General features: G+C 40.8%; 1 protein-coding gene across 2 annotated transcripts in view; it reads left to right on the forward strand.

Annotated features, from left to right (window-relative positions):
- The window catches only part of LOC105029772 (segment polarity protein dishevelled homolog DVL-3), a 54,502-nt gene extending 43,182 nt beyond the window's left edge, over positions 1-11,320 (forward strand). Inside the window, exons 10-15 of one of the 2 annotated variants that reach the window (XM_010903289.3) lie at positions 2,021-2,088; positions 2,264-2,413; positions 3,049-3,180; positions 5,510-5,677; positions 8,971-9,186; positions 9,319-11,320. In XM_010903289.3, the coding sequence (XP_010901591.2) occupies positions 2,021-2,088; positions 2,264-2,413; positions 3,049-3,180; positions 5,510-5,677; positions 8,971-9,186; positions 9,319-9,707 (1,123 nt within the window). In that variant the 3' untranslated portion in view covers positions 9,708-11,320. The remainder of the gene's footprint in view (positions 1-2,020; positions 2,089-2,263; positions 2,414-3,048; positions 3,181-5,509; positions 5,678-8,970; positions 9,187-9,318) is intronic. The other variant, XM_020050876.2, reaches the window with a different exon arrangement.
- The last annotated feature ends 2,172 nt before the right edge of the window (positions 11,321-13,492 follow it).

Genomic DNA, 13,492 nt, shown 5'->3' on the forward strand with positions numbered 1-13,492 from the left:
TACAGTCTCTTCATTTTAACCCTTCTGTTCCTCACTCAAAACCTTCCTTTTAGATTTTTTGGGAAAGTAAAGAAAAAGTTCAGTGGTCCCTTAATGTTTTCCGGAGCTACAGGTGCTGGTCATAGAATATCATCAAAAAGTTGATTTATTTCAGAAATTCCATTCAAAAAGTGAAACTTGTATATTATATTCATTCATTATGTTGGGTCTGGCGTATCACATCCTCCTCTTCACAATACCCCATAGATTTTCTATAGGGTTAAGGTCAGGCGAGTTTGCTGGCCAATTAAGAACAGGGATACCATGGTCCTTAAACCAGGTACTGGTAGCTTTGGCACTGTGTGCAGATGCCAAGTCCTGTTGAAAAAAGTAATCTGCATCTCCATAAAGTTGGTCAGCAGCAGGAAGCATGAAGTGCTCTAAAACTTCCTGGTAGACGGCTGCGTTGACCTTGGACCTCAGAAAACACAGTGGACCAAAACCAGCAGATGACATGGCACCCCAAACCATCACTGACTGTGGAAACTTTACACTGGACTTCAAGCAACGTGGATTCTGTGCCTCTCCTCTCTTCCTCCAGACTGTGCGTGGTGGTTCTTGAAGCGCTGACTCCAGCTGCAGTCCACTCTTTGTGAATCTCCCACACATTTATGAATGGGTTTTGTTTCATAATCCTCTCCAGGGTGTGGTTATCCCAATTGTTTGTACACTTTTTTTCTACCACATCTTTTCCTTCCCTTCGCCTCTCTATTAATGTGCTTGGACACAGAGCTCTGTGAACAGCCAGCCTCTTTAGCAATTACCTTTTGTGTCTTGCCCTCCTTGTATAAGGTGTCAGTGGTACCTTTTGGACAGCTGTCAATTCAGCAGTCTTCCCCATGATTGTGTAGCCTACAGAACTAAACTGAGAGACCATTTAAAGGCCTTTGCAGGTGTTTTGAGTTAATTAGCTGATTAGAGTGTGGCACCAGGTGTCTTCAATATTGAACCTATTCACAATATTTTAATTTTCTGAGATACTGAATTTGGGTTTTTCATTAGTTGTCAGTTATAATCATCAAAATTAAAAGAAATAAACACTTGAAATATATCAGTCTGTGTGGAATGAATGTATACATTATACAAGTTTCACTTTTTGAATGGAATTACTGAAATAAATCAACATTTTGATGATATTCAAATTTTGTGACCAGCACCTGTATATATAGGCAAGGCAAGGCAATTTTATTTATATAGCACATTTCATACACAATGGTCATTCAAAGTGCTTTACATAAATATCCATTTGACAGAGGAACTGTTACAGAAATAAGAAATAATAAAAACCATTAAGAATATAAAATCAAATACAGAACAGTGAAGAAATAAGAAAAATTAAAACCGTTAAGAATATAATGTCAAATACAGTTTAGAATAAAAAATATAATAAAATAAAGGACAGTGAAAACAGTCGGACGGACAGTGGCACAGTGCTCATTCATTAAATGCAAAGTAAAATAGATGTGTTTTGAGTCTGGATTTGAATGTGACTACTGTAGGAGCACATCTGATCTCTTCTGGAAGCTGGTTCCAGCTGCGACTGGCATAATAGCTAAAAGCAGACTCTCCTTGCTTAGAGTGAACCCTTGGTATTTCTAGCTGATGTGATCCTAATGATCTGAGTGTTCGTTTGGGTTTATATTCATTGAGCATATCTGCAATGTATTGAGGTCCTAGGCCCTTGAACGATTTATATACCAGTAGTAATACTTTAAAATCGATCCTATATGTAACTGGCAGCCAGTGTAAAGACCTGAGGACTGGTGTGATATGATCATATTTTCTGGTTCTGCTGAGAATCCTGGCCGCGGCGTTCTGTACGAGCTGCAACTGTCTTATGGTCTTTTTGGGAAGGCATATACACACAGACTAAAACCTATATGCTGATACACAGTTAGAATCACAGGTTGCTGCTGGTGTGTGTTTTGGGTGTTATAAAAAGTGTGTAATCTGGGGGTCTGTTTTGTTTCTGTATTGACAGCCCCATCGTTTTGACTGTGGCTAAGTGCTGGGATCCTAACCCTCGAGGATGCTTCACACTACCCAGAAGTGAGTACTCTAATTAGATTTATTGACTTAATACTTGATAGGCATGTTAATATTTTCCTCCTGGGAGGATCATGTCACCTCTTAGATTTGATATTCTTTCATTAGCTTTCATGGGAAAGAAATCTGTGTAAATGTGTTTAGCAGTTTAGGTCATGACCCCCCCCCCCTTCTGTAGGTGAGCCGATCCGTCCCATAGACCCTGCTGCCTGGGTGTCCCACACTGCGGCAATGACGGGGGCGTACCCGGTGTACGGTATGAGCCCTTCTATGAGCACCATCACCTCCACCAGCTCCTCCATCACAAGCTCCATTCCTGAGACCGAGCGTAAGTCACCCCTCCCTCCCCCTCTCCACCTCCCCAGCGGGCAAAAGTTGGCATGGGTCATCCTAGTGAAAGTTTATGGTGGAAATCGGGTTTTCTGGTTGATACAACGTCAGCCAAATGGATTACAACCAGGTAAAGGATAAAATCAACACTTGGTACTAGAACTGTAAATGCTGAAAGGTAGGGTATATGAGACCATAAAAACACAGGTATGACAACAATAACATTTTTGCTGTTCTAATTATGTTGCTGTTCTAATTATGATTTCTATTTTTAATATACTAAGATTTATTTTTATTTTTTAGTTAATATAACTTGGTCATGATGTCACAAAAACATATCAGCTTGATGTCTTCTCAGTACATTTTGCCAACCGCTGCACGACTTTCACTGCTTACCTCATTTCCTGCTTACTACTGCTGCTTGAATGAATCAGTGAATGAAAGTAGGAATGAATGGCTTCCGTGGTGTTTCCCAGTTGGGTTAACTGGTTTCAAAGACATCATAACAACCAGAAACTGGTTTAAAAAATATTAGCTATGAAGTAATTCAAACCAGTTTTTCTCAGTTTAACTTTTTTTTTTTTTGCTGTTACCACTATTTGACTGTAGCTCTTTTTCCTTCTTTCCTCACAGGGTTTGATGACTTACACCTATCCATTCACAGTGACATGGCAGCTATTGCCAAAGCAATGGCCAATCCAGAGTCTGGATTGGAGGTGCGAGACAGGATGTGGCTTAAGATCACCATTCCAAATGCCTTTATAGGTATTACTTCTCTTTCATCCCTCTTAGTTCTTCAATTGGTTGTCTTGGGACCATTATTTTTAATGCTAGAATCAGTAGTTAAAATCATAACTAAGCTGTTTCCCCACCTGTTTCTGTAAAAAGCTGACAGTGAAAATGTAAAAACTGCGTTTCACCAGCAGTCCAAAGACCTGTGAGGATTAGACAAATTAGGCCGCTGACGTGGGTTCTCACTCTGACGTGGGTTCTCACTCTGACGTGGGTTCTCACTCTGACGTGGGTTCTCACTCTTACGTACGTTCTCACTCTGACATATGCACCGTACGCCATACAAAGTGACACTGTAACAGCAAAGTAACCATGGAGGAGATTTAAGCTGTGCTGCTGTTGATCGTGATTTATTGGATTTTACGAGGTATTGCGGAGATTGACCATGAGATAACTGAGACAGATTCGTGCTATTGCGCATTCATTTTCTGTTCTTTATCTGTTGTGATTTAATAAATATTTCACCAGTATGCGAGACAGTGTGGGAGTTCTTCTGTTTTCAGATTCACGCAAAACAGCCACTATGCATTTGGTTCCACAACTATTAATTTATCTCCAAAAAATTTAGGTGCAAAATACAAATTAATTAATACAAAGTATTAATAACAACTAGCAGCTTCTCCCGGCACCGTTTACTGATGTGAATAATGTTCAGCTCAATTAACTTTCAGGGTATTTTCATGTACACCTTATCATCGATCGCCATTTCCAGTTCCAGCTGGATTTTGGTCCTGATCATAAACATTCAATAAGGTGTGGACATCGTCATCGGTGGTGTAAATGTGAATGGATAATGCATACTGGTTCTCATCGCTTTGGAGTTTATCATCTCAAATGCACTTTAGGTTGCTGTCTGAATAAAAGATGGTATTTGTCTGCTACACACAAGAAACAAGTGCCCAATAAGCACCCTGGTAACTTAAATTATCCACCCAGCTTTTGTACCACACCTCTAAATACAACACAGAGAATATGGTTTGGAGACCAATCACCTGCTGAAAAGTACATAGTTAAAATTAAATTAGGACCTCCAAGGAAATGTAGAAGGAGCATTTAACTACTTGCACCAAATCTAGGAATTCTTTAGAAGGCAATATCTGGGTAACTCTGCCAATTGCTGTTGGCAAGAGTTGGAAGCTTTGTTAATTTTACTCCTGACATTTATTATAAAACTGTGTAACGAAATCCTTTGTAAAATTGCTTAATGTGATTTGCCCGTGGTTTGCCTCTCCTTGCCGTTTGCCTCCACTCCAATTCAGAAACATTCAGCACTGCAAGCCCCACCAACCAAAGTTCCGGTACTTTGGGAAAGTACTACCCCCTGAGCAAGGACTGTTTTGGGGGTAAAATATAGTCCCTGGAACTTAATTTAGACCCTGGTTCCTGCTGTGGAAACACAGTGAGTTCCTCGAAAGGTTCCTAATTCCTGGGCAAAGTTCCTGCGGTGGAAACGTGGCTTCCACAATGTTTAGTGGTTCAAAAGGAGCTGCACTGTGTGCAGAACAATATCCAAGTCCCAGGTGGTTTCTCTGGGTTTTGAAACAGACCTGAGGCAGCTTTCCTATTATAAACCGCACCAACAATGGATGAGGTTGCCCCATCAGTTCCCAAATGACAGGTTGAAAGCGCGTCAAAGATCAACATTTAGTGTGGAAAATGAAAACAGGCAGATGACTCCGGCTGACCACAGTTTCTTGGGCCAACTGGGAGGGTACAGTAATCTGTGAAAGCCTTCATTGCACACTCTACCTCTCGTGGGATGGGTCAGGTCAAAAATTGCGTTTGGGGAAATCGGCACATTTAGTGAGCTTCATCTGTCTTGCTTCAATACGTGCAATGCGATCAATCAAACGTGGCTCTGTGCCACTGCTGTGGAAGACATGCTTTTCAAAACCGTGATTTTGGCATATAAAAGTGATAGAGAAACTTCTTCCAGGACTTCTACATAGGTGGTACTGACACTCAGAACCCTTGCAGAGCTTGGCCAAAAGCTTGGTTTGTTAAACATTTAGCATTATTTTGAGGGATGCACCTTTTGAGGATGGTCTGCTGAGAAATCCAATGTTTAGGAAAGGGAGGGAGGTGTTGGAGGGAGGTGTTGGGATTATCCCCATGGTACGCCCTTGGCAGTAGGTAGCCGGGTAGCTATTAGTTAGATTAATTCCTCTTTCAGCAAAAACACTCCACTATCTTTAGGTTCTATCCCATACAATAAATTATAAAATGCCTGGATTTTTTATTTTTTACGCTTCTCCAGACCCTCTTTAAATGTTTGTTTCTTATCTGACTGTCTGTCTGTCAGGGTCAGACGTGGTGGACTGGCTGTTCCATAATGTTGAGGGCTTCACCGACCGCCGTGAGTCCCGGAAGTACGCCAGCAACCTGCTGAAAGCGGGCTACATCCGGCACACTGTCAATAAAATCACCTTCTCGGAGCAGTGCTACTACATCTTTGGAGACCTCTGTGGAAGTAAGTCTTGTTAAGCCTGTTAGTTGGATGCTTGCAGGATCCTGCTCAACAATGACTGATGCGTTTCTAAACATTTCATTAATAAAAATGTAAATACTTTAATAATAACAACAACCAAACACAGTACCATTAAAATAATACAGTGCAGCCCATAGGAATTTGGACAGTTAAACAAGTTTTGCTGGTAAAATTTCAGATTGTCAACTTGTCAATTTGAGAGTACTTTAATCCATATTGTATGAACCATTTAGAAAAAGCATAATTTTTGTACATACTCCCCCTATTTAAGGGTATACAGTATTTGGACGATTTGTCCAGATACAAGTGTGTTTACATCATCAGTGCATAAAATATGTAGTCTTGATTCTAGGATTTGTCTCTGCATTTGGAGTTGGTTGCAGGTGTTTCACCACTAAAATCAACTTTATGGTACATTGAAGGGATAGTTCACCCAAATATCAAAATGGCACATTGGAGTCCTTAGCCTACAGTGGGACAAACAAGTATTTAATCAGCTACCAATTGTGCAAGTTCTCCCACTTAAAAAGATGAGAGAGGCCTGTAATTTTCATCATAGGTACACTTCAACTATGAGAGACAAAATGAGAAGAGAAAATCACATTGTACGATTTTTAATGAATTTATTGGTAAATTCCTCTGTAAAATAAGTATTTTGTCACCTACAAACAAGCAAGTTTTCTGGTTCTCACAGACCTGTAACTTCTTCTTTAAGAGGCTCCTCTGTCCTCCACTCGTTACCTGTATTAATGGCACCTGTTTGAACTTGTTATCAGTATAAAAGACACCTGTCCACAACCTCAAACAGTCACACTCCAAACTCCACTATGGCCATGACCAAATAGCTATAAAAGGACACCAGAAACAAAATTGTAGACCTGCACCAGGCTGGGAAGACTGAATCTGCAATAGGTAAGCAGCTTGGTGTGAAGAAATCAACTGTGGGAGCAATTGTAAGAAAATGGAAGACATACAAGACCACTGATAATCTTCCTCGATCCGGGGCTCCACCGAATGATCACAAGAACGGTGAGCAAAAATCCCAGAACCACATGGGGGGACCTAATGAATGATCTGCAGAGAGCTGGGACCAAAGTAACACACTACACCGTCAGGGACTCAAATCCTGCAGTGCCAGACGTGTCCCCCTGCTTAAGCCAGGCCCGTCTGAGGTTTGCTAGAGAGCATTTTGATGGTCCAGAAGAGGATTGGGAGAGTGACATATGGTCAGATGAAACCAAAATATAACTTTTTGGTAAAAACTCAACTCATCGTGTTTGGAGGAGAAAGAATGCTGAGTTGCATCCAAAGAACACCATCCCTACTGTGAAGCATGGGGGTGGAAACATCATGCTTTGGGGCTGTTTTTCTGCAAAGGGACCAGGACGACTGATCCGTGTAAAGGAAAGAATGAATGGGGCCATGTATTGTAAGATTTTTTGTGAAAACCTCCTTCCATCAGCAAGGGCATTGAAGATGAAACGTGGCTGGGTCTTTCAGCATGACAATGATCCCAAACACACCACCCGGGCAACGAAGGAGTGGCTTCGTAAGAAGCATTTCAAGGTCCTGGAGTGGCCTAGCCAGTCACCAGATCAAATCTTTGGAGTGAGTTGAAACTCTGTGTTGCCCAGCGACAGCCCCAAAACATCACTGCTCTAGAGGAGATCTGCATGGAGGAATGGGCCAAAATACCAGCAACAGTGTGTGAATACCTTGTGAAGACTTACAGAAAACGTTTGACCTCTGTCATTGCCAACAAAGGGTATATAACAAAGTATTGAGATGAACTTTTGTTATTGACCAAATACTTATTTTCCACCATAATTTACCAATAAATTCATAAAAAATCCTACAATGTGATTTTCTGGAGAAAAAAATTCTCATTTTGTCTCTCATGGTTGAAGGGTACCTATGATGAAAATTACAGGCCTCTCTTATCTTTTTAAGTGGGAGAACTTTTGGTGGCTGACTAAATACTTTTTTGCCCCACTGTATAAGCAGTTTATGGACAAGATTTCATAGGAATCCATACTTTGGTTTAGACTCCCGGCTTCCAAATGCTAGCATTTTAGTATTTGAGGCACAAATCCTGTCCAAGTCCAGGACTTACATTAACACTGTTCGCACATCACATCCAAATTGTCCAAAACTATCTGAAATTGATTGAAGCTCACCTAAGGCCCTTATAGGCGTTTTTCATTGCAAATCCAATGTGCTGGAAAACTGTGCCAAAACAATAAAACGTGTAATTCTACAATGCTTATGGCATGCACTGTAAATATTTACACACTGTCTGTATCTGCTCAAATGGTGCCGTACCTGAGTGCATAAGTATCCAGCTGAGAAGCACAAGTGTAGGTGGCTAAACCAGGTTAGGTGTTCAACAATCTGAAGGATTGCATGTAGAAAATGTCTTTGAATCACCTAGTACAAGACCCTATGCTTCATTATTGTCTGACCGATAGTTGGCAAATAAACAGCACTGGGATGGGAACGGTTCTCTTTGACAAGATATAGGTTTTATTTCCCCTAGCAGCTCCTCACCTCTCTTAAATGTTTTTATACTACAATAGTTTCACAGAACACAATTTTATTTAAATAACATGAATTTAAATAAAATGTTCTGTTCAAACTAGCTATGACTCTCGTTGCACTGTAAGACAACACATATGCGAACAGTGCTTTGACCAGACAATTTAGGGATATAAACTCACTGACAATGATGTTTACTTTGTTGAACAACTGCTGTTGCTGGAGAATTGTTTGGGTGCCAATGTGAGATGTTTTCATTTGTTTCCCAACTATTCTTAAAACAAAATAAACATTTTATAGTGTTTTTACACTATGAATGTTTTTTTCATATGAACAAGTCTTATTGCCAGATTAATGTTTGAGATTTTTTATAGTGTTAGCAGGTACACATGTAAAATGTTAAATGTCACCTTCCGAAGTGACGTGGGACAATTTCTGGTCTGTGGTCAGGTCAAAATGCTGTGTGGGTTGCACATTTTAAGTTACCTCTGGCACAGTGAGAACTTCTTGTTGCTATTGTGAATAGAAAATTGTATTTGCGTATCATTTAAAGGTTAGTGAATTTGTTGTCACAACAATTGTTGCAGTCTTGTACTAGATAATGTTTTATATTGAAGTAATATTCCTACTTTTCCACTTGTCTTTTTCTTATTTCTTTCCTCTCTGACTTGTTTTACTCCTCCACACTTGTGTTTTCCTAAATGTCACTTCCTCTTCTCCTGTTCTCCCCTTCCTCTCAGATATGGCTAACCTCTCTATGGGAGACCAAGACGGGTCAAGTGGAGCTTCGGACCAGGACACCCTTGCGCCCCTGCCCCATCCCGGTGCTGCCCCATGGCCCATGGCTTTCCCCTACCAGTACCCCATCCCACACCCTTACAACCCTGCCCCCATGCAAGAGACCCCCCGAAGCCAACCTGGAGGCGGGGACAGCGCGGGTAGCCAGCACAGCGAAGGTGAGATGCCTCGCTGCAAAAATGCAGACAGAGACACATCTGGATCTAAAGATGGAATGACTGGACTGACTGAAATAGACACGTTAATCCCCTTTAACTCTTATCCCACGCTTCTCCCTTTCTCCTTTGCAGGAAGTCGAAGTAGTGGTTCTAACTGCGGCGGCAGTAAGAAGTTGGCAGGAGCTGAGAGTGGCGGTGCTGGCGAGTCCAAGTCGACAGGGAGCGGCAGCGAATCGGAGCTGAGGAGGGAGGACGCACCCAGCGAGGGCTCAGTGGTCGCGCCCACTAGCAAGGACAGTGCGCACAGCACACACAGCCTGAACAGCTTGGCCCACAGCGTCCGCAGTAGTAGCCTAGCATGCGGGCCTCCCAGCATGCCGCCCCCACTCCACAACACAGCCCCACCTGGGTCGCCCCCAGGTCGGGACCTGGCCTCAGTGCCGCCCGAACTCACCGCCTCGCGCCAGTCGTTCCGCATGGCCATGGGCAACCCCAGCGAGTTCTTTGTCGATGTAATGTAAGGTGTGAAATCCAGAGGGCAGATTCTCACTGCAGGTGTTCACAACTTCTTGGTACAGAGAGGGAGGAGGTGTTGGCGAGAAGAAGGCAGAGGGGACTGAGTTGGTGATGAGAGGAATGTGGGAGTGACTGCACTGTCGGTACCCAGTCCCTGTGAGGCTTGTACTTTCTTCAGTGAAGAAAATCACATTGGATGCAGCCCCCTCCTTGATCGCCATAATGATGTATGTGAACTTATTCATATTGTTCTTTTCCACATCAGTATAAATGTATGCCTGTGTGTGCATGTGAGTTAATATGAATAACGTGGTTGGAATTGAATGTCTTCTGTTTCTTTCCCCCCCACTATGTGACCTGTGTATTTCTCAACTGTGATTAAATGCTTGTGAACACAGGACTCTGTTCTCTGCACTGCACAGTAGGGCGGAACAGAATGTTTACTCCAATGATCATCTGAATGAAAACTAACAAAAATCTATTTGAGACGGTTTAATCTTTCCCCCCAAAAGCTGTATATAGACAAGGAGAGAGATGGAAAAAGGTACTTAAGGCTCTTGTAAACCATTTGTTATGAGCGGAGTTGGAGGGCGGGGTGAAAAACTAAATCTACAAAAAATTACAACATCTAATTGAAACTGTGTAGAAATGATGATGGATCCCCATTCATACAGTTTCTTGACCAACTCACAATTACCAAAATGAACTCTAGTGTCTAGACAGTCAGGAAGCATCAAAGATTCCCAAAACAATGGATAGAGAACAAAGATTTACTCAATTAGCAAGGAAATACAACCCATTTTTTGCAGAATGACCTCTAAGAAAGTTTAAAACCCATGGCATAGATTACAGTGCATGTAAAGGTGAGCACACTATTTCAAAATTGATTTGAGAGGATCAGGTTTCCGTCCAAATTCCAATAAATGTACTTATGTACTTTGGAATATGTCCTGTAATATAAATGGCAAAAAGCCCATGCGTATAGATAGATCTAAGAAATGTATATCTAACCTTTCAGATGTAATGGTGGTAATACTTCTCACTGCTGTGTGGATTTATATTGGTAGTCATGCTGTGATCATTATCTATGATATACACTCTAACAAATCAGTGCAGTCAATACTCAAAACCAGGATGGGAGTCAGTTCCATTGAAATTCAATCATTTCACAATGTAAACTGAAATTGCAATTTCACTTAAATCTTCTTTATTTTTTTTAAGCTGGGACTGCTGAATTGATCCAAACTTGTACAACACAGAGAAATTTGTCATTGCATTTTTGTTTGAGGAAAGTTGAGAAGCTTAATTTTGCCCCTATCTCTTCCCATCTGTCTTTCAAGAAAGGTAATTCTCAGTACAACTGCAATAACAATAATTATTTTATTATATTATTTGTTTTACATCAACATTCTGTTTAATTTGCTGTCTAAAATGTCTTACCATGTAAACCTTTTTTACTACTTCCCCAGAATACACTTATCAGAAATGTTGAATTAAAAATGGATACATTTATAGTGTTTAACAGTTCATTTTAATATTCACTGTACACAGTTTTATGAGAAAAACATGAGGAAAAATGTTTTTATTTATAAACATAGTTTTATTGCCTAAATACCTACGAATTGTGTGGTTTGTAATTTCTGAAGATAATGTTAGCACTCTACGGGTGTTTTCATGGTTTGTGGTTAACATAATGATATTTTGTATATACTGTAATTACCCTTTAAACACACAGGCGTTGTCCCAAATAGTTCATGTTCCTGATACAGCTAACTACTGAACCAGGGTCACATGAGCCCAAAGGAGGACACTGTCGCCAAAATAGCGTGTAATTTAGGGGGAAGCCTGTGTTTAGAGTCTCTGAACCCAATGTCAGCCTTTGCCCTGCCACTTAATAATTTACAAACAATGACATTTGAATAGAATGTTGTGGTTGATGTTGTAAAATGTTCCACTCTTTATATAATACTTGAGTACTGTCATATAACTTTTTTATATATATACAAACCCTGCTACAGTCCAATTATTGTAAATACCTTCTTAACTTAAATATAAACACAGGTAATAATCCAGGAATTGTCCATATGGAGAGGCCTAATTGGTGACCAATATTATGAATTCTATTTCAACCCTTATTTCTACCCAGTGTGGATCTAAAACAGGTATATCCAGTATATTGCATAATTTCTGAAACATTCCCAATTGGTGAAGACTTCCCAGAAACTGGGGTTAGAATTTTCTTGGAATCTGCAGGATTCCCAGGCCAGAACAACATTTTCTGGAAATGTTTTATCCAGTATAATATCTAGAGAATTCCATCCTAGCTAGCTTTTCAGCAAACAAAGTTAATTTGTATTAGAAAATTATTGACATCTATTATGGTATTATACTGTACATATCCTGTCTACTTGAATTGCCTAGCACTTCAAGTAGACAGATAGCTTAGTTAGTGGGAACTGTAAAATATTTTGTGCATGGGCCTGAGCTCAAAGTGCAATTACATTTTTGTATTTGTGACCTAAAACGTATAGGTCAGCAAACAGGAAACCATGACAATGAGTTTCAATGACGGGAAACAGAATAGTCCACGGATGTTAGAGTCAGCATTTTACTAAATATGAGACCAGTGAAGAATTCCTGTCAAAGAATGTTGAAAATGACTCATGATCCCAGTCTTGCTTTGGGTTTTTTATTACATAAAAAAGCAGGTACCAGAGAATAGGTAGTGAAAATGCATTTTTCACTACTCGGTTATATTTTCGGAACGGTTATAGTTGGAAATAAATTGGAGTTGGAAATAAATTAATGCAATGAAGTGTCAGTTTGGAACCAGTATTTGCAACTGGCTGACATTTTCATTAAAAAAGTCTAATGTGCCACTGAAGCCCATCGAAGCCACCAGGTTCACTTCACATACACCATATTACAATATTCCTTCTCTTGAGAAGCATGCACCAAGCAAGCCATAAACACGCACACACTTTCCCATGCTTTTTGAGACCACTGCATTGATCCCGTTTTTGCCACCACTTTGGCGAGAGAGGCCTCCAACAAGACGTGAGTTTTAATGGGTCATACCATGAATGTTTATATAATTTAAAGCATTTACACTGCTGTCAACTCCGCTATAAGAATGCAGTGACTGAAGTTGTATTCAGGCCATAGTGAGCATGGAAGATAGACTGTGTAACAGCAACGTAGGCCTGATATACACTCACCTAAAGGATTATTAGGAACACCATACTAATACTGTGTTTGACCCCCTTTCGCCTTCAGAACTGCCTTAATTCTACGTGTCATTGATTCAACAAGCTGCTGAAAGCATTCTTTAGAAATGTTGGCCCATATTGATAGGATAGCCTCTTGCAGTTGATGGAGATTTGTGGGATGCACATCCAGGGCACGAAGCTCCCGTTCCACCACATCCCAAAGATGCTCTATTGGGTTGAGATCTGGTGACTGTGGGGGCCATTTCAGTACAGTGAACTCATTGTCATGTTCAAGAAACCAATTTGAAATGATTCAAGCTTTGTGACATGGTGCATTATCCTGCTGGAAGTAGCCATCAGAGGATGGGTACATGGTGGTCATAAAGGGATGGACATGGTCAGAAACAATGCTCAGGTAGGCCGTGGCATTTAAACGATGCCCAATTGGCACTAAGGGTCCTAAAGTGTGCCAAGAAAACATCCCCCACACCATTACACCACCACCACCAGCCTGCACAGTGGTAACAAGGCATGAAGGATCCATGTTCTCATTCTGTTTACGCCAAATTCTGACTCTACCA

Source organism: Esox lucius, chromosome 1, assembly GCF_011004845.1.
Source record: "Esox lucius isolate fEsoLuc1 chromosome 1, fEsoLuc1.pri, whole genome shotgun sequence".
NCBI classification, from domain to species: Eukaryota; Metazoa; Chordata; class Actinopteri; order Esociformes; family Esocidae; genus Esox; species Esox lucius.